This window comes from Bos indicus x Bos taurus, chromosome 20, assembly GCF_003369695.1.
Source record: "Bos indicus x Bos taurus breed Angus x Brahman F1 hybrid chromosome 20, Bos_hybrid_MaternalHap_v2.0, whole genome shotgun sequence".
NCBI lineage: Eukaryota > Metazoa > Chordata > Mammalia > Artiodactyla > Bovidae > Bos > Bos indicus x Bos taurus.
In genome coordinates, this window is record NC_040095.1 from 44,067,688 (window position 1) to 44,089,927 (window position 22,240).

Below are 22,240 nucleotides of genomic sequence, written 5' to 3' on the forward strand. Positions count from 1 at the left end.
TCTTCAGAGTAATGCCTTTTACATAATAAGCATTCATTAAGGTGTACTAGTGAATGTTATGTAAGGCCACAACTTTTGATAATATTTCTAACAATTTTTAGAATAAAACTAAGGGAAATACACAACAAAGACATTATAAGCATTAGCTGTAAGAATTCAGCATGTTAAACAAAAATGTAAATATGTGCAGGTTAAATAATTATGCATTTATTTAAATATGTTAAACATGATTTTATGAGACTTTCACTAATATTAAGGTAACTTTAAGACAGAGCCAAAGGAAAACCAAAACACCCAGTTGTGGATGTGACTGGTGATAGAAGCGAGGTCTGATGCTGTAGAGAGTAATACTGTATAGGAACCTTAAATGTTAGGTCCATGAATCAAGGCAAATTGGAAGTGGTCAAACAGGAGATGGCAAGAGTGAACGTCGACATTCTAGGACTCAGTGAACTAAAATGGACTGGAATGGGTGAATTTAACTCAGATGACCATTATATTTACTACTGTGGGCAGGAATCCCTTAGAAGAAATGGAGTAGCCATCATGGTCAACAAGAGAGTGTGAAATACAGTACTTGGATGCCAATCTCAAAAACGACAGTGTGACCTCTGTTGGTTTCCAAGACAAACCATTCAATATCAATGTAATCCAAGCCTATGCCCCGACCAGTAACACTGAAGAAGCTGAAGTTCAACAGTTTTATGAAGACTTACAAGACCTTCTAAAACTAACACCCAAAAAACATGTTCTTTTCACTATCAGATCAGATCAGATCAGTTGCTCAGTCGTGTCCGACTCATTGCGACCCCATGAATCGCAGCACGCCAGGCCTCCCTGTCCATCACCAACTCCCGGAGTTTGCACAGACTCATGTCCATCGAGTCAGTGATGCCATCCAGCCATCTCATCCTCTGTCGTCCCCTTCTCCTCCTGCCCCCAATCCCTCCCAGCATCAGAGTCTTTTCCAATGAGTCAACTCTTCGCATGAGGTGGCCAAAGTACTGGAGTTTCAGCTTTAGCATCATTCCTTCCAAAGAAATCCCAGGGCTGATCTCCTTCAGAATGGACTGGGTGGATCTCCTTGCAGTCCAAGGGACTCTCAAGAGTCTTCTCCAACACCACAGTTCAAAAGCATCAATTCGTCAGCACTCAGCCTTCTTCACAGTCCAACTCTCACATCCATACATGACTACTGGAAAAACCATAGCCTTGACTAGACGAACCTTTGTTGGCAAAGTAATGTCTCTGCTTTTGAATATGCTATCTAGGTTGGTCATAACTTTCCCTCCAAGGAGTAAGTGTCTTTTAATTTCATGGCTTCTGTCACCATCTGCAGTGATTTTGGAGCCCAGAAAAACAAAGTCTGCCACTGTTTCCACTGTTTCCCCATCTATTTCCCATGAAGTGGTGGGACCGGATGCCATGATCTTCGTTTTCTGAATGTTGAGTTTTAAGCCAACTTTTTCACTCTCCACTTTCACTTTCATCAAGAAGCTTTTTAGTTCCTCTTCACTTTCTTCCATAAGGGTGGTGTCATCTGCATATCTGAGGTTATTGATATTTCTCCCGGCAATCTTGATTCCAGTTTGTGTTTCTCCCAGTCCAGCGTTTCTCATAATGTACTCTGCATATAAGTTAAATAAGCAGGGTGACAATATACAGCCTTGACGTACTCCTTTTCCTATTTGGAACCAGTCTGTTGTTCCATGTCCAGTTCTAACTGTTGCTTCCTGACCTGCATATAGGGGACTGGAATGCAAAAGTAGCAAGTCAGGAAACACCTGGAGTAACAGGCAAATTTAGCCTTGGAATACAGAATGAAGCAGGGCAAAGGCTAAATAGAGTTCTGCCGAGAGAATGCACTGGTTATAGCAAACACCCTCTTCCAACACCACAAGAGTAGACAGACCAGATAGCTAACACCGAAATCAGAGTGATTATATTCTTTGCAGCCAAAGATGGAGAAGCTATATACAGTCAGCAAAAACAAGACTGGGAGCTGACTACGGCTCAAATCATGAACTCCTTAGTGCCAAGCTCAGACTTAATTGAAGAAAGTAGGGGAAACCACTGGACCATTCAGGTATGACCTAAATCAAATCCCTTACGATTATACAGTGGAAGTGAGAAATAGATTTAAGGGACTAGATCTGATAGAGTTCCTAATGAACTATGGACAGAGGTTCATAACATTGTGCAAGAGACAGGGATCAAGACCATCCCCAAGAAAAAGAAATGCAAAAAAAAAAAAAAAAAAAGGCTGTCTGAGGAGGCTTTACAAAGAGCTGTGAAAAGAAAAGAAGCAAAGGAGAAAAGAAAAGATATACCCATTTGAATGCAGTTTCAGAGAATAGCAAGGAGAGATAAGAAAGCCTTCCTCGTTGATCAATGCAAAGAAATAGAGGAAAACAATAGAATGGGAAAGACTAGAGATCTCTTCAAGAAAATTAGAGATACCAAGGGAACATTTCATGCAAAGATGGGCTCAATAAAGGACAGAAATTTTAAGGGCCTAAAAGAAGGAGAAGATATTAAGAAGAAGTGGCAAGAATATTACAGAAGAATTGTAGAGAAATGATCTTCATGACCCAGATAACCATGATGGTGTGATCACTCACCTAGGGCCAGACATCCTTGGACGGTGAGTCAAGTGGGTCTTAGGAAGCATCACTACCAACAAAACCAATGGAGATGATGGAATCCCAGTTGAACTATTTCAAATACTGAAAGAGGATGCTATGAAAGTGCTACACTCAATATGCCAGCAAATTTGGAAAACTCAGCAGTGGCCACAGGACTGGAAAAGGTCACTTTTCATTCCAATCCCAAAGAAAGGCAATGCCAAAGAATGCTCAAATTACCACACAATTGCACTCATCTCACATGCTAGTAAAGTAATGCTTAAAATTCTCCAAGCCAGGCTTCAGCAATATGTGAACTGTGAACTTCCAGATGTTCAAGCTGGTTTTAGAAAAGGCAGAGGAACCAGAGATCAAATTGCCAACATCTGCTGGATCATGGAAAAAGAAAGAGAGTTCCAGAAACACATCTATTCCTGCTTTATTGAGTATGCCAAAGCTTTTGATTGTGTAGATCACAATAAACTGTGGAAAACTCTGAAAGAGATGGGAATACCAGACCACCTGACTTGTCTCTTGAGAAATCTGTATGCAGGTCAGGAAGCAACAGTTAGAACTGGACATGGAACAACATACTGGTTCCAAATAGGAAAAGGAGTGCGTAAAGGCTGTATATTGTCACCCTGCTTATTTAACTTATATGCAGAGTACACCATGAGAAATGCTGGACTGGAAGAAGCACATGCTGGGATAAAGGTTGCCAGGAGAAATATTAATAACCTCATATATGTTGGTGATACCATTCTTATGGCAGAAAGTGAAGAGGAACTCAAAAGCCTCTTGATGAAAGTGAAAGTGGAGAATGAAACAATTAGCTTAAAGCTCAACATTCAGAAAACGAAGATCATGGCATCCGGTCCCATCACTTCACGGCAAATACATGGGGAAACAGTGGAAACAGTGAGAGACTATTTTTGGGGGCTTCAAAATCACTGCAGATGGTGACAGAAGTCATGAAATTAAAAGACTCTTGCCCCCTTGGAAGTAAAGTTATGAAAAATATATACAGCATATTAAAAAGCAGACATTACTTTGCCAACAAAGGTCCGTCTAGTCAAGGCTATGGTTTGTCCAATAGTCATGTATGGATGTGAGAGTTGGACTCTAAAGAAAGCTGAATGCTGAAGAATTGGTATTTTGAACTGTGGTGTTGGAGAAGACTTGTGAAGAGTCCCTTGGATTGCAAAGAGATCCAACCAGTCCATCCTAAAAAAGATAATCCTAGGTGTTCATTGGAAGGACTGATGTTGAAGCTGAAACTAATACTTTGGCTACCTATTTCAAAGAGCTGGCTCATTTGAAAAGACCCTGATGCTGGGAAAGATTGAAGGCAGGAAAATGAGATGACATTGGATGAAATGGTTGGATGGCATCACTGAGTCAATGGACATGAGTTTGGGTAAACTCTGGGAGTTGATGATGGAAAGAGAGGCTTGGTGTGCTGTGTTCCATGGTGTAGCAAAGAGTCAGACACGACTGAATGACTGAACTGAACTTCAGGTAACTTTTCCTCGTTTTCTTTTTCTTGTTTCATGGATTTCATTACAGAATGATCAAGTTACGGTAACATGCCTTCAACTTAGAAAAGTGACAGGCTTGAATTGTGTCTGCAATTCTATTTTATGCTTTGCAAATCCAGGAAAAAAAAAACATGATTAACTTCTTGATGTCTTTGGGGTGGTACAACTTTGCCAGCTTTTTGTTTATTTTCTAGATTTGATTATTTCTCCACATGTCTATATCCATATTTTTACCTTCACAATGAAACTAGCCTCCAAGAAATAAAACCAATTTCAAGATATTATCTTACACTGTTTCCAAGCTAGGGGCCACCAACTCAAATTCATTTCTGAGCTAAGAGATACGCAACACCCTTTGGACTGGATCCAAAGAATGACCAACTTCAGAAGATAGCCCTGTTATTCTACATACAGGCTTGTTATTTTATACACAGGCTCCAAAATAAGTCCACAAATATGTCCTATCATGAATAATTATTCATGGTGGTTGTTTTTTAGGTGCTAAGTCATGTCTGATTCTTTTATAATACCAGGGACTGTAGCCCACCTGGCTCCTCATTCATGGATTTCCCGTGCAAGAATATTGGAGTAGGTTGTCATTTCCTTCTCCAGGGGTTCATTCCTGACCCAGGGCTTGAACTGATGTCTCCTGCATTAGCAGGCAGTTTTTACCACTGAGCCACCAGGGAAGACCAATAATAATTTTAACAGTTACTGAAGTAGAATTACATGCAGATATGTAACATAAATATCACCTATACCTTCTGTTTCTATATACAGAAAAGCTGTGAGTTTCTAAATTATCTACCAAGCAATGAAGAAGATCATTTAAAGGAAGAGATGACAGTATTTCAGTTTTAATGTTTAACATATTTTAAGCACTTAATACATCCATTGGAAGAAAATGATTAGTCAGAAGCTGTATATTCAGTCCAAAAGACCATTATTATTCAGAAAAATCACTTAATTTCTTATGGCATGAAATAGCTTTTTTTTTTTTTTTTGTAAGTTTTCCGGCTAGATTTAACCATATTTGATATGAACAAATTCATGATGTACTTTTGCAGAAATAATCTTCTCCCAAAGTTGATCATATTTCTTACCTTTAAAAAGTTTCCTTTTCCACCTTTTTTTAAAGGACTTTAAATCTTATTTTGTCAAAAATCCCCTAATAATAATCACATAAGATTAAAACAAACTGTGTATGTATATCACAACAAACTGGAAAATTCTTAACAATATGGGAATACCAGACCACTTTACCTGCCTTCTGAGAAACCTGTATGCATGTCAAGGAGCAACTGTTGGAACTGGACATGAAACAACTGACTGATTCCAAATTGGGAAAGGAGTACCTCAAGGCTGTCTATTGTCACCCCGCTTATTTAACATATGTAGAGGACATCGTAAGAAATGCCAGGCTGGATGACTCACAAGCTGGAATCAAGATTGCAGGGGAAAATATCAATAACCTCAGATATGCAGATGGCACCACTCTAATGGCAGAAAGTGAAGAGGAACTGAAGAGACTCTTGATAAAAGTGAAAGAAGAGAGTGAAAAAACTGGCTTAAAGCTCAACATTGAAAAACCTAAGATCAGGGCATCATGTCCCATTATTTCATGGCAAATAGATGGGGAAACAATGGAGACAGTGAGAGACTTTATTTTTTTAGGCTCCAAAATCACTGTGGATGTTTAACTGCAGCTATGAAATTAAAAGATGCTTGCTCCTTGGAACCATGACAAACTTGGCCAGCAAGTTAAAAAGCAGAGACATCACGTTGCCAACAAAAGTCCATATAAACAAAGCTATGGTTTTTACAGTAGTCATGTATGGGTCTGAGAGCTGGACCATAAAGAAGGCTGACCACCAAAGAACTGATGCTTTCAAATTGTAGTGTGGAGAAGACTCTTCAAAGTCCCCTGGAAAACAAGGAGTTCAAACCAGTCAATCCTAAAGGAAAGCAACCCTGAATATTCACTCAAAGGACTGATGCTGAAGCTCTAATACTTTGGCCACCTTATGTGAAGAGCTGACTCACTGGAAAAGACCCTGATGCTGGGAAAGGCTGTTCAGTTCAGTTTAGTCGCTCAGTCAGGTCCGACTCTTTGCGACTCCATGAATCGCAACACTCCAGGCCTCCCTGTCCATCACCAACTCCCGGGGTCTATCCAAACCCTTGTCCATCTAGTCGGTGATGCCATCCAACCATCTCATCCTGTCATCCCCTTCTCCTCCTGCCCCCAATCCCTCCCAGCATCGGGTCTTTTCCAATGAGTCAACTCTTTGCATCAGGTGGCCAAAGTATTGGAGTTTCAGCTTCAACATCAGTCCTTCCAATGAACACCCAGGACTGATCTCCTTTAGGCTGGACTGGCTGGATCTTCCTGCAGTTTAAGGGACTCTCAAGAGTCTACTCCAACATCAGAGTTCAAAAGCATCCATTCTTCGGTGCTCAGCTTTCTTCATCGTCCAACTCTCACATCCATACATGACTACTGGAAAAACCATAGCCTTGACTAGATGGACCTTTGTTGGCAAAGTAATGTCTCTGCTTTTAAATATGCTATTTAGGTTGGTCATAACTTTCCTTCCAAGGCTAAGAGAGGTGGAAAAGGGGGCAAGAAAGAATGAGATGGTTGGGGTCATCACTGAAGTGACTCAATGGACATGAGTTTGAGTAAATTTGGAGAAAAACTCAAAGACAGGGAAGCATATGGTGCTTCAGTCCCAGGATCACAGAGTCAGACACAACTTAGTGACTGAAAAACCATCACCACATGGGATATGGTTACATACAAATTACACATCTTACACATGTACCATCTGAATTAGAATTTTTTAATTTTAAATTTATTTAATTGGAGGCTAATTACTTTACAATATTTTATTGGTTTTGCCATACATCAACATGAATCTGCCATGGGTATATATGTGTTCCCCATCCTGAATTGCTGTCCCACCTCCGTCCCCGTACTATCCCTCTGGGTCATCCCAGTGCACCAGCCCCAAGCATCCTGTATCCTGCATCGAACCTGGACTGGTGATTCGTTTCTTATATGATATTATACATGTTTCAATGCCATTCCCCCAAATCATCCCACCCTCTCCCTCTCCCACAGAGTCCAAAAGACTGTTCTATACATCTGTGTCTCTTTTGCTGTCTCACATACAGGGTTATTGTTACCATCTTTCTAAATTCCATACATATGCATTAGTATACTGTATTGGTGTTTTTCTTTCTGGCTTACTTCATTCTGTATAATAGGCTCCAGTTTCATCCACCTCATTAGAACTGATTCAAATGTATTATTTTTAATGGCTGAGTAATATTCCATTGCGGAGAAGGCAATGGCACCCCACTCCAGTACTCTTGCCTGGAAAATCCCATGGACAGAGGAGACTGGTAGGCTGCAGTCTATGGGGTTGCAAGGAGTTGGACACGACAGAGGGAAATCACTTTCACTTTTAACTTTCATGCATTGGAGAAGGAAATGGCAACCCACTCCAGTGTTCTTGCCTGGAGAATCCCAGGGACTGGGGAGCCTGGTGGGCTGCCATCTCTGGGGTCACACAGAGTCGGACACGACTGAAGTGACTTAGCAGCAATATTCCATTGTGTATATATACCACATCTTTCTTATCCATTCATCTGTTGATGGACATCTAAGTTGCTTCCATGTCCTGGCTATTATAAACAGTGATGCAATGAACATTGGGGTACATGTGTCTCTTTCAATTCTGATTTCTTTGGTGTGTATGCCCAGCAGTGGGATTGCTGGGTCATAGAATTTTTAAGAGTCCTGGAAATCTGATGTTTTTAAAATTTAATTTTTTCCAAGCATAATTATACAAGTATATGAATAATGTTTGTTTTGCTTATATTTATTCATCTTGAGAGGTTTAGCTAAATTTATTGTAGGGTTTTTTTATATTACCATAATAAATCTAACATTTAATTTTTCATAAATTGTTTTCATTGTTTATTTTTGTCATCCACATTATAATGGATAAAACACTTTATTCACTCACCATTATTGTACATTACTCCTTTCATAAAATTCTGCTATACATTAGAAGACATCAAAATAACATTCAACATGACACTGGAATTTATACTTTTCTATTATAAAACTTTTCTAGTTTGACCTATTAAAATATCTCAAGAATCAAAAATATTTTAGAAATATTTCTCTTCCTTTTCAGTGATTAGTGAGTTACATATCCATGTGTTTTGAGCTGAATTCCCCTACCCTCACCACCATTTCAAATACATTGAAGTGCTAAAACAGAAAGTGAGGTTATTTGGAAGAGGGTCTTTATTCGGGGAATAAATTCAGTGTTGTCATTAGTGTGGGCTCTCTCTTCCTAAAGGGACCTTAATAGTTCTGCTTAGCTTGACTAAGCTTTAGATAGATTTCTTCCTAACTCTGGGTCCCTGACCTCTCTTTTTAGACATTAAAGAAAGCTTGCAATTGTAAATTATTTCTGCTCCATTAAGATGTAAATCCTCTCTCAGCCTCTTGCCAGCCTTTTTAACCTTGAAATAACCTTGATTTAGAACTAAGAATGTCTTTCCCAAAGACCTGGGAGTCATCCCTTTGAAATATAATCATTAAGACAGAGGCCCTTCTCCTAGTCTCTGTGGCAGGGTAGGGACCTGACTACAATAGGCCCCAATTAGCAGACACAGATGGCCTAGTCACGGAAGCCAGTGCACCTCCCTCCACTAATATCCCTGCCACTACTTTTTCACTAGCTCACCCCAGAGCTTAAAAATTCTCTTGCCATTTGTCTCAACAGAGTTGAGTTCAATTTCTCTATTGTAATAGTCTAGACAACTTCTGCGATATCTGTGAATACAATCTTCTTTGGCCACTCGTCCTGTCTGGTGCAGTTTTTACTTAACAGCTGTACTCCAATTTAATTAGAATCTTTCAAATGGGGGGAGAAAAGCAATGACAAACCTAGAGAGTGTATTAAAAAGCAGAGACATTATTTTGCCTCCAAAGTTCCCTATACTCAAAGCTATGGTTTTTCCAGTAGTCTTGTACAGATGTGAGAAATGGACAATGAAAAAAGTTGAATGCTGAAGAATTGATGCCTTTGAACTGTGGTTCTGGAGAAGACTCTTGAGAGTCCCTTGGACTGCAAGGAGATCAAACCAATTAATTCCTAAAGGCAGTCAATCCTGAATATTCATTGGAAGAACTGATTCTGAAGCTCCAATACTTTGGCCACCAGATGGGAAGGGCCAACTCTTTGTAAAAGACCCTGATGCTGGGCAAAATTGAAGGCAGGAGGATAGGGGATGTCAAAGGATGAGATGGTTGGATGGCTTCACGGACTTAATGGACACTAACTTGAGCAAACTTCGGGAGATGGTGAAGGACAGGGAAGCCTCACATGCTGCAGTCCATGGGTCTCAAAGAGTTGGACACAACAGAGCAACTGAACAACAACAACAACACAAAGTGGGCAAAGGCAGGCACAGAGGCAGACACGTACACTGGGAGAATGTCACATGACGATGAAGGCAGAGATCTGAGTGATGCAGCAGAAGTCAAGGAATGTGAAAAATTCCTGCCAAACTACCTGAAGTTAGAAGAGAGGCACTGAACAGATTTCCCCTAACAGCCCTCAGAGGGAACTAACCCTGTTGACACCCTGATCTTGGACTTCTAACCTCAAGAACTGTGAAAGAAAACATTTCTTTTGTTGAAGCCACACAGTTCATAGTGTTTTGTTTCAACAGCCCTAAGAAACTAATGGGCTTCCCTGGTGGCTCATTGGTAAGAGAATCTGCCTGCCAATTCAAGAGATGCAGGTTGGATTTCTGATTCAGGAAGAACCCCTGGAGAAGGAAATGGCCCCCATTCCAGTATACTTGCCTGTGAAATCCCATGGACAGAGGAGCTGGGTGGGTTACAGTCCATGGAGTTGCAAAAGAGTTGGATATAACTTAGCAACTAAACAACAAAAACAAGAAAACTAATACATTGTATTATGTAGTGATAAGACTTGATTTGTAGTTGAGAAAGCTAGTCTTAGAGACCTACTCTGCTGCTTCCTTATTTGGGAGCTGGAATAAATCTGTAAGCTTTCTAAATTTCCATATCTTCACTGACAATTGAATGACCTAACATTGTGAGAGATGTTTGCTCATAACAGGGATAAATAAAATGAAGCATTATTTCTCATTTGAAAGATAATTTTCTAAGGTTAAAGACAACAATAGCAAAGTTTCTTAAAAAACAAAAAAAATGAAACCAGGATTAAGGACTCAGCAGTTTTCCTTAAGAAAGGAAAAATCTGGAATTTCAAACATTTCTCCTTTGAATTTTCTACTTTGCTAGCGTTTTTCATGGAATCTGTATTAAGTTTTATCAAATGTTCAAAATCTTAAAAGAGCCTATATATTTTCACTGCAAACTAGTTTATTTCACTGATATATAACTCCATCCTGATCTCAGCATAGACGTATAGGTCATTTGTCATCTTTACAACCCTCTCACAAGGAGGGTAGAATCTCCAAATTCTCTTAAGTAGAAACACTTGTCTCTATTTTTTTTTAAAGAAAGTATACACAGAGTGACCTAGAAAACTTATATTTCTATTATAAACCTCAGCCTTTTTATCATCAGTTATGTGCCTTTTTAATACTTTTTATTAACACTGGTGCTTGGTAAAGTAATATGAAAGACAGTATAAGACTTCTTGAAACAGTATAATTTACAAATGGAGAGGTTTTATAACAAGGGAACAATTTTATAATAACATTTTGCTTTTCTATCCCTCACAAAGAGCTCAGGGAAAATAAACAAGGATCCATTTAAAGTCTGGGTTGGTCCCAGTTTGACTGGGTTCCATGCTAGGCAGGGTGCCATAATTTAAAGTTACACTAATCAATCATGAAACAAATAGTAATATCAGCAAGTGAAAAAAAAGTAAACTTAGAGAATGAAAAACAATGGCCTGTTAGGAATAATCAGGTGAGGACCAGTGGTTAAGGATGGTAACAAATAGTGAACTGCTTTGTTATACTTTTCCTATTTTTTTAATCCCAGGAAACGACCTTTTAAAGGTGAGTTAACACCCTTTTAAAGGTGAGTTAAACACCCTTTTAAAGGTGTTGATAACTTTATGAACCGTAGATCATATCAATATCAATAGACTGAGTGAAGCCACAACTTTCAATAATGCTAAAAATTATTCATTGAACAAAAGATACAGAGAAGTCACTGGACAGAAGGTGTATTTTTTGATGTGCTAATTTCAGTCTCCTTGGTCCTAGGTTAATTAACAACAGCCTCTTAAAATAGTTATATCAGTCTCATACTACACAGATCAAATTTTAGTTTGTCAAAAATGAATATAATCGAGTGTTGATTGTGATTAATGCAAGTTCAGCTGCAAGAGATAAAAAAGATTCCTTTTCTTCCTCTGTCAGTGGAATACCAGCAAAGATCAAAATAATCTCTGATCCATTACTGTATAAAGTATTGGTTTTAACTATTTTGAAGTATTTATTTACACACGTTATTTGGTACATTAAGTTTTCCAAGCTCTTTATTAGACATTACAGTAGAAAAGAGGGCTTCCCAGGTGGTGCTAGTGATAAAGAATCTGCCTGCCAACGCAGGTTCAATCCCTGGGCTCAGAAGATCCTCTACAGGAGGAAAGGGGAACCCACTCCAGTATTTTTGCCTGGAAAATTCCACAGACAGAGGAATTTGTCGGACTACAGTTCACTGGGCCACAAAGAGTGGGACATGACTGAGCACAGAGTATGAAGAGATCACAATATGTAACTTGTAGAGAAGGAGTGGTGATGGCCTATGGCCTGTAGGGAGCAGAGATACAGTGATGACTTCCAACAAATTGATATCCAAAGCAGGATTTTGAAAGGGAAGCGTCACAGGAGCATGCCTCTATCTAGAAGGGAAATAGAATGGCAACAGAGAGACCAACTATATGTTATTTCCATAGTCCAGGTGAGAAATGGTGAGAATAATCTGAGATTGTGGCAAAGGTGAAGGAAAGAATAATGCCAGGTTCAAGAGGCCTGAGACCAGGTGGACATGATAGAAGAAAGTTATTAGTAAAGCATAGCCCAAGGATTTAATTTCAATGGCTATGTAAGTAGCAAAGTCTTAACAAAGCACACATAGTGTGCTCTTGCCAAAACAGGTTGGAAGTGAATGCAATTAACTTGCTATCAGAGATAATGAGTTTCAGAAACCAGTTCATTATCCAAGATCTACATGAAACTGCTTTTCAGCTTTAAAAAAAAAGAAAAATGAAGCCTAGACATTAAGATACTAGGAGAACTTATACTGGGTAGATTTTGAGGGGAATAGATGAAAAATATCTTTAAGTTGTAAGAAGAAAACTCAAATTTCATTAGGCACTTGCAAAGATTTATCAGGAAATGTAAATTTGGTCATTTCTCCATCTTTGAGAGCTGTTTGTCAGAGTTACAAGTATATTCACATTTCTTTCTACCTCTGTGTAACCAAGTTAATTTTTTCCCCATAAATACCCCATCATTGAATACAGAGAAAAATAAACAAAGAAATAAAAACATAAAACAACTTTGGTTTAATCTCACTGTTTTCGTTTTCTAGAGCTGCTGTAACAAATTACCACATGAGTGAATTAAAACACAAACTTTCCTGGTCTGGGAACCAAGATCCCACATGCTGCCTGCCTGGCACAGCCAAAACAAAACAAAAAATCCCCCACAAGCTTACTTTCTTTTCTGTAGCTTGGGTGTTCCCCTCAAGGTACTGGCAGGTCTGTGTTCCTTTCTGGTGACTCTTGGGGGAAGACTTTTTAAGATTGATGGAGCGAGCTCTCAGCTCACATCACTGACTGTTTCTTCTGCCGTCACATCCACTTTTAAAGAGGCTTGTGATTACATTAGGCACACCTGGCTCCTTCAAGCCATTCTCCCTAGTTTAAGGTCAGATGATGAATAACCTTAATTCCAGCTACAATTTACTTTCCTCTTTACCACGCGATGTAACATTGCCCCCTGTTCTGGGAATTGGGACATGGACATCTTTGGTGGGGGGCATTAATCTGTTTTTGACGTTGATAAATTTATCTTGATACAATTATTTTTTCTTTCTGATTAGATAAATATCTTCTATAACAATGCACCAAATATAAGTGGGATTGAGGCTCTGTGGCTTCTAAGCCTTAACATTTTGTGGGTGGAGGGCAGGAGGCCTGAGATTTCACAACTATAACTACAAAATTCTCCCTCCTTTCTATCTGGAATCTCTGTCTCCGCTTGACTGGACCCCGTTCTGGTATAAGTAATTGCACCTGGCTTAAACTATGCCTTGCTGTCACCAAAAACTAGAGCTCGCTGTGCTAGATTAAAGACTTCATTGCTAGTGACTGGTCATGATATTTGCCTTTGCTACTCCATGGTCCTCTGGTACTTTGGCCACAAACAGGAAACAAGGAAGATACTGACCTACTAAACAATGTACAGTTCAAATGGATGCAGCCGTGCTGCTGCAAGGTCCACTGGCGATTCTTTCCCTTTGCCAAACCTACCCTCTCTCTTCACTGAATCTGTCCCACTGGACAATCTGTTTTTCAGGCTCCTGAATCTGCAGCTTCAGGTGTCTCCACTGGTTTGAGGCCTCTCCTAGAACTCCAAATCCCACCTTGAGGTTTCATTGTGAGGAAGCAGATATATGAGCAATGGGCTCTCGTACTTTACTCACTTTCTCCTTCAATTTCTTTAGATCAGAAAGGACGGTCGTCTATCTCACTTTTCTCCTTGCTATATCCTCCCTTTACCTTAATGCAGCAGGCATATTACAGGGTTATTGGAAACATTATATAAGGGGTATTAAAAAATTCTGCCTTATGTACAAATTTTATGATCATAGTTTCTCCATGGTATGATTTTTACTGGGGGTCAAGGTACAATTTTTAACTAAGGATTGCAGGTGATAAAATATTTAACACCCTCAAATAGTCACTCCATTGTATATGAATGTCAAATAGCTCTTTCTATCATTTCAAAGCAATTTAGTGTTTACTTTTTCATCACTATTCAACTAATATTCAAAAATTTTTCAAGACATTCACACTGAAAAAGCAAATGACTTCCTGAATTCATTAAAACATCACAGCATGTTACTTATTATCATTTAGCAACTCTTTCCTGCAAGTATATTTATAAAATTATACTTCTGCAAGATGGAAACCATATGCCTTTTCCTTCTTCAAAAGGGATTCAAAATTTTATTACAAGGTGGATAATATAAAAGCATTATTAAAAGAGTAATATGTACTGGTACAATATTTATGACTCTTAAATTTAGGAGTAAATGACCTATTTTATAATAAGTATAGCATTTTCCCTTTGTAAACATTACATTTTCTGTCACCATGATGATTTTCTACTGCTTGAAGGAGTGGCTCATTCATGAGTATCCCGCTTGTATCATAATATCTTAGAGAAATAAGGGTAGGCCTTTATATGGAGATAGTACTCTAAAACAAAACCATGTGATAATACCTTTACCTAAAATAGAAACAGCATTCATTATTTTAAAATAAATCTTTAATTTTTTAATATATTTAAATCTCAATTTTTAGAAGGATGAACTTTTTGTTTATGAAATTATATCATTCATAACAGGAAACCAAAGTTTATAATTACTTATTTTTTGCTTAAATATGAAACTGGGGTCAAATAAACATTAATTTTCTAGACTTTTTTCTTATTGTTTCCATTGGTTTGAGTAATTTTAAATATCTGAGGCTTTTTAATTATTTTAAAATGATATATTTACTTACGAGTGTTTGGATTATGTTTGAGACAAATAGACCAAATTTGGCAAGATAATGATAAAAAGAGAATATACAAATGTACTACAACAGGAATAAAGAAGTAACTAAAAGTACAAAAGTAGGATATTAAAATTTAAATATATTACATGCTAAAATTGAATGTCTGTGTGCTAGTAGTTTTGAAAACTTATGTGGATAAATTCTCTGAATAATATAATTTTACTAAGATGTAAAGAACTAGAAAATTTAAATGTATATTTAACTCTAGAGAGTCTAAATCAGTAACCTCTTAATATTCCACACAATAATCAGATAGCATTAGAATTATTTTTTTCTAAGCATTTATCAAGAGATATTTAAGTCCAGTCTCACACATGTACTTGCAGAGAGTTGAAGAAACAAACAAAATGTTAAGCTTCTAAAAATGAAAATTATTGAGAGCAAAAATACCAAGACAATTCAAGACTATATATTAAAAGATAATAAATAATGAACTATTTGTTTCTCAAAAATTCTAGATTAATTTAACAACATAAAATTGATCAATATGTTTTCAAACATTAACAAATTAAAGAAAGAAAGCCATATGATTGTGACAATACTTGGTGGGTCAGTTGGTAAAGAATTTGCCTACAATGCGGGAGACCCCAGTTCTATCTCTGGGTCTAGATGATCACCTAGAGAAAGAAAGGGAAACCCACTCCAGTACTTGCTTGGAAAATTCCATGGAAGAGGGGTCTGGAGGGCTACAGTCCAGGCAGTGGCAAGAGCTGGACATGACTTAATGGCTAAACCACTACCCATATATTTGACATGTGCATATTTTATGAGCTAGCAATCCCACTACTTGGTGTATACCCTAGAGACAATCTTGCACATGTGCTTCTGTGGACATGAAATCATAATTTTCCTTCCAGTCCTGTTCATAATAGTAAAACACTGGAAACCAAATTTCCATCAACAATGGAAAAAAAATAGCAGCTGCGTGCATGCTATGTCTTTTCAGTGGTCTTCGACTCTTTGCAAACTTTATGGACTGTGGCCCACCAGGCTCTGTCTGTCCATGGGATTCTCCAAGCAAGAATACTGGAGTGAATAGCCATGCCCTCCTCCAGGGGATCTATCCCACCCAGGGATCGAACCCATGTCTCTTATGTCTCCTGAACTGGCAAGTGGGTTCTTTATCACTAGTGCCAACTGGGAAGCCCAAGACTGCAGGTGCATGTGTCAGATTGGATGAATCTTCAAAGCATAACATTAACTGAGAATAGCAAGCTTCAAAAGAACAAAACTAATTTCATTTATGTAAATTGGAAATGCACTGGAAATGAAAAAAATGAACTAAGTAACTATGTATACATAACACAGATAGTAAAACTCTAAAGAAAAGAGAGATGTTTAATAACACGTAATTTGGAAAAAGTGATGTTATTACTCCCAAGAGAATGAATTTGACAGGGAGCAAACAAGGATTTTTTTAAGGTATGAAGCTGACTTCTAAATATATTGTTTGGCTTATCATCAAATTTAATTGCATATCTAAGTTATATACAGCAGCAGCTGATTACATACTTGTATGTATGTCTATGTATATATATTTCATGGTTTAAAAAATGAAAAGAATACAATGCTAATCATACATTATGTGCACAAAAGCTAGAGACACAGCCCATTGAAAGGGCAGATTTTGGAATCAGAGAAAATCAAGGTTGAATAGTTATTGCACTACTTAACTAGGTTTGTAACTGAGATTTTTTTTTTATGAAAAAAAATAATATCCATTACATTATGAAAATAATAATATCCATTCCATAGGTCTGCCATGAGAACTAAATGAAATAATGAAGCAAAATGCAGGCAGAATGCCTGGCACATAGATGCTCAAATTGAGAATCAGCAAGAAGGAAATTAACTCTCCTTTGCTGACAGCAGTTACTACAGAAGAGAAGTATGTGTTTGCTGCAGCAACTACACTGTAGGAGGAATTGTCAAATTGTGAGTGAAAAATGCAATGGAGTAACAGCTTCCAATAAATAATATTGTAAGAAAGCAAGAGTTTCCTCCTACTCAGGCATGCATATAGATAGGCAGAGGGGAGGTGTAATAGAAGTGGCTCTCTTCTCAGTGAGACTCTTTCGCCCTTTAGATGATCTGTCATTGTATGCAGAACACAGTGGCAGATTTATCCTCATGATTCAGGTTGCTCAGTAATGGTTCAGGTGAAAGCATTTCAGGAGTGCCATAAAGTGGGAACTCATAAATGACGAAGTCTATTATTGGGTGACAAGCTCCAGCCCGGTGACTTTGTTTGTGACTTTGTATAGAATCTGCAGAAATGCTTTCATTGTCACGAGCTTCAGAAGGAAAGGAAAATGAAATGATAACACCATTCAGCACATTTAATGACCTGATACTGTTCAAAAAACAAAACCCTCATATAACTGAAGGCTAAGTAGTTTAAAGTAATTGCTATGGTACAGAGCAATTATATTTACTGATGTAACTTGTAATTGTGGTGAGACTGAGATGTATTTTATAGTCTCCTTAATATTACAAGGAATATTGTTATTTCCATGTGTTGAATAAATAAACTGAATTTTCATTTTGCTTTAACTTTATAATCAGAATGATGATTAATGATATACTTCTCTACAATTAAATGATAGGTCACAAGAAAAAAATGATATTGTTAGCTTATACATGTGACTAGTATTTTCTGTAAGAATTACTTTGAGGGAAGCAGCAGGAATAAGCTAGCACTTGGGCTCCTGTAAATCTACATTTATAGGTTTATAATGGGACTGGTTACTTCCTGTTACTATATTTAAATTTTGAATCATTTAAATTTGTACTTGTGCAAAATGAAAATCATATGGGAAAATAATAATCCTGTTTATCCAATTATTGGTATTACAGGTTATTACAGACTCTGCAGAAATGCTTTGTAGAATCTTTAGAAATAACCCATACATACTTTAATCTTGCTCCCATTAATATTTCATAGGATTCTTCTTTGAAGTTAACCTAAAATGATATAAATGGCATCCTTCATCTCATGTTTTCTGAGATATGCAAAGAGCTGCATCATCACACCAACTAACCAAAAATTTAATTTTAAATATTATTTCATATTTTTGCAATAAAATATCATTATTTTGGGCTTCCCCAGTGGCTCAGTAGTAAAGAATCCGCCCGCAGTACAGGAGCTGCAGAAGATGTGGGTTCAATTCTTGGGTCATGAAGATCCCCTGGAGGCAAGCCACTCCAGTATTCTTGCCTGGAGACAGAGGAGACTGGTGGGCTACAGTTCATAGGTTGTACAGAGTCAGACATAGTTGAAGATCTTAGCATGCATGCACATCATTATTTTACTTTTTATTCATGTCAAAGTGTTAATCAGATTAGATGAAAGCAAGAGTCAAAAACATAGGTCCAAGTACCTTCACATTACTAGTGATTTACCTTGATAACCTAGAAATAACTATCACCACTTATACAGAAATTTTTATATGTATTAAATCATATTTAAATGATGAGGCATAAATACAACCACACAGAAAGAAAACTAATTGTGGAGAATTCTAAAGGACTTAGATAAAAAAGAATTTCTTAGGATTAATGGATATAGCTCTACTTTATTGCTCTTTCAATTTTGTTACACTCTGATCTAAACAAGATAAAGAGTTTTTGAGTTGGGTATCTCAGTACATCGAAAAACATTAGTAAAGCAACTTACTACTCATTAAAAGTAATAAAAAAAAAAAAAAAAGAAAGAAGATTTTATATAGTTCTAGTACTCTTGCCTGGAAAATCCCATGGACGGAGGAGCCTGGTAGGTTGCAGTCCATGGGATCGCTAGGAGTCGGACATGACTGAGCGACTTCACTTTCACTTTTCACTTTCATGCACTGGAGAAGGAATTGGCAGCCCACTCCAGTGTTCTTGCCTGGAGAATCCCAGGGACGGGGAGCCTGGTGAGCTGCCGTTTATGGGGTCGCACAGAGTTGGACACGACTGAAGTAGTTTAACATAGCATATGGAAAGGGGTTTCCCTCATAGCTCAGATGGTAAAGAGTCTGCCTGCGGTGCAGGAGGCAAGGGTTCGATACCTGGGTCGGGAAGATCCCCTGGAAAAGGAAATGGCAACCCACTCCAGTATCCTTGCCTGGAGAATCCCATGGACAGAGGAGTCTGGCGGACTACAAGTCCGTGGGGTCGTAAAGAGTCGGACACGACTGAGTGACTTTCACTTTCACTTCACTATAACCAATGAATAACTTGAGGATCTGATTAAATTTCCACAAGAAGGCCAATGCATTTTTCTGACACATTCTTTGAAACTTAACAGTAAAAAAGGTGTAAATCTTCTACAAACTCTGCGAAGATCAGACAAAGAATTGCTTGCTAAATTCAGGTCAATCTCTCACTCAGAAGTGAGTATGCCTAAATACTAAATAAAATTTATATAAACAATATATATGAATGACAATTCTTTATGAACACTTTGGGTTTATTAGTCCATGAATGAAGCATCCTTTGAAATTCAGACTTTGTCAGTATGTTACTAATATGCCATTAGTATGTGACTACTGTGTAACAATTGATTGAATCTATATACCAGATATAAGCCTTATGGAAACAAAATGATATAGCTGACATCAAAATCAAGAGGCATGAAATATATTCATATTAAATGAAAAAGTCCTTTGAACTAAAGACCATGAAGCTTATTGATGTACATTTAAAAAGACCTAAATAAATGCAGGATGATATCCTATTCCTGCAACCAGTGATTCAAAATTGATAAATGTTAATCTGCTCAGATTGTTCTAAACATGCTGCACAAGACAAACATTACAATGACTTTCTTTTGTGGATATTGTAAAATAGATATTAAAATGTGAAGTATAAGTAATGCAAAAGTAATTAGTTAAAAATAAAGAGTTGGTGGATTATTCTAATGACTATTACATATACTGGAAAATAAATTAGAAAGGTATGTTTTGGTTTAAGTTTAAGCAAAAAAACAAAAAACAACAGTAAAGATTTGGGAGTCCAGAAACACTCACATATATGGACATGATATATGACAATAAAGAAAGGATGGTCTGTTCAACAGATACTGTTTTGTCAATTTTTGAAACACCACAAGATATATAATAATGTACTAGTTAATATAATACCATATATATCAGATTAAATATTCAAGTCACAAACTAAGGAACAATATTTGTAAAGCATATAACTGACAAAAGTTTATCTCCAGAACAATATATAAAGTCCTACCGATCAATAAGAAAATAGAGAGAATCTCATAAGCAATGGACAGGATGGTTGATGAGGCACTTAAATAAAAAGAACATCCAAATGGTCAATTACTGTATGAAAATGTTCCCATTAATCATGAGGGCAATATAAGACATAGTTATCTTGAGGAAAAATAAATAAAACAAGGTAATACTATACACCCACTAGGTTGCTGCAGTTAATAGGATTGAGAATAACCCATATATCACTGATGGAGCTACAGTTAGGTAGATAAAAATGGAAAACTGGCACTATCTATTGTTGATACCCATGTACTAACATTTTTCTTCAATTGTATGTATCAAACAAATGCATAATATGTTCATTAAGAGACAAAACAAAAATAAACATGGAAGCTTTGACTATACTTGCTCTAAACTGGAAGCAAACCAAATATTTATCAGCAATGCACTGAATAAATCGATTGTTATAGATTTCTATAATATGAAATTACAAATCAACATAAATGAATTAAGTATTGCTACAAGCAACATCTCCGATGAATCTCATCAACCCAAAAGTAGACTAAAGAAGACATATATTGATACACAATTATACATTCATAAACAACAATCCACACCTTCACCATGCACAATGCACACACACACACACACAGATCAAGCACAACTGGACAAAATTATCTAAGCTGCTGGAAATAGAGACAACGGTTATTTGGAGGGAGAAGCAGGAGAAGTATAATGAGGTACTGCTCTGTGGACTGTGTAAGTGATAAATGTCCTTATGCTGTGCAAATTGATTGAACTATACACTTATAATTTGTGCATTTATATATATACATTATATTTTAATTTAACCCCTTTCAAGATAGTGGTATATGAAAGACAGGGCTTCCCAGGTGGTGCTAGTCATAAAGAATTCACCTGTAAGAGGCATAAGAGACGCGGGTTCCATGCCCTGGAGGAGGGCATGGCAACCCACTCCGTTATTCTTACCTGAAGAAGCCCATGGACAGAGGAGCCTGGCGGGTGGTTACAGTCCATAGGGTCGCAAAGGATTGGACACGACTGAAGCAATTTAGCACACACACACATATGGAAGATATATACATTGTGCATGGATATTTTTTTGCTAATTTATAATGATTTTGTATATTCCCTAGCAACAAAGATAAAGCTAGCCAAGAATCTTTGCATACATAGAAAGAAAGGTTTGCTGTGGATGTATCTAGGAATATCTATTGCTAATCTAATGGAGTTGGTATAAAATCATTTTCACCTTGAAAATCATTACTATAGTCCTTAAAATTCAATCTGATCTGGAAATTTCCAAAAAAAAAAAAAAAAACTTTGAAATACAAAATCATCATTTTTAAAACAATGCAATCATATAATATTTCAAACATGCAGAAAAGTACATAACATATAAAGCACCATTTATCTAGATTTGTCAGGAATCAATCCTTCACAATGGTTGCTAGAAAGGTTCAAATGAGGAGATTGGGGAGGGTCCTTTTGAATAAAAGTTCACCGGAGAAAAACCGACTTCAAGGTTGTTTTGGCTTCTTGCTGGTGGTTTATGCATTGTTGCCAGGACAGGGAGGGATCTTCTTTCCTTTTATTAAAAGCAGGTGGTGGAATTCCTGTGTAAAACATGTCCCTCCTTGTACCAGAAGAACAGTAACGTTTGTAACATCATGGATAAATAGTTGAAACCCAGAGAATGTTACACAAAGAATTCTATACAAACAGACCTCATTACAATCACTTCTGAACTCCTTCTGCTGGCTCAGTCTGGTGTGTGCATGAGAGTGCTGCCTTCAGACCTTCCTGATACAACTTCACATGAAGTTTCCTTTTATTGATTTTCACATTTTATAACATGTGGTATAGCATAGTATAGAATAGATTAAAATGTTAGAATAAAGGAATGCAAAATAAATAATTATTTTTCCTGTTTCTGTCACAATATCTATTTTAGACTGTCTCTA

At 37.3% G+C, this 22,240-nt stretch overlaps 1 protein-coding gene across 1 annotated transcript in view; it reads left to right on the top strand.

The window, feature by feature from the left end:
• LOC113879041 (histone H2B type 1-N-like) overlaps nucleotides 1-4,667 on the top strand; it is a 34,497-nt gene extending 29,830 nt beyond the window's left edge. Inside the window, exon 3 of the mRNA XM_027520298.1 lies at nucleotides 4,661-4,667. Coding sequence (XP_027376099.1) covers nucleotides 4,661-4,667 — 7 coding nt within the window. The remainder of the gene's footprint in view (nucleotides 1-4,660) is intronic.
• Nucleotides 4,668-22,240: the final 17,573 nt, after the last annotated feature.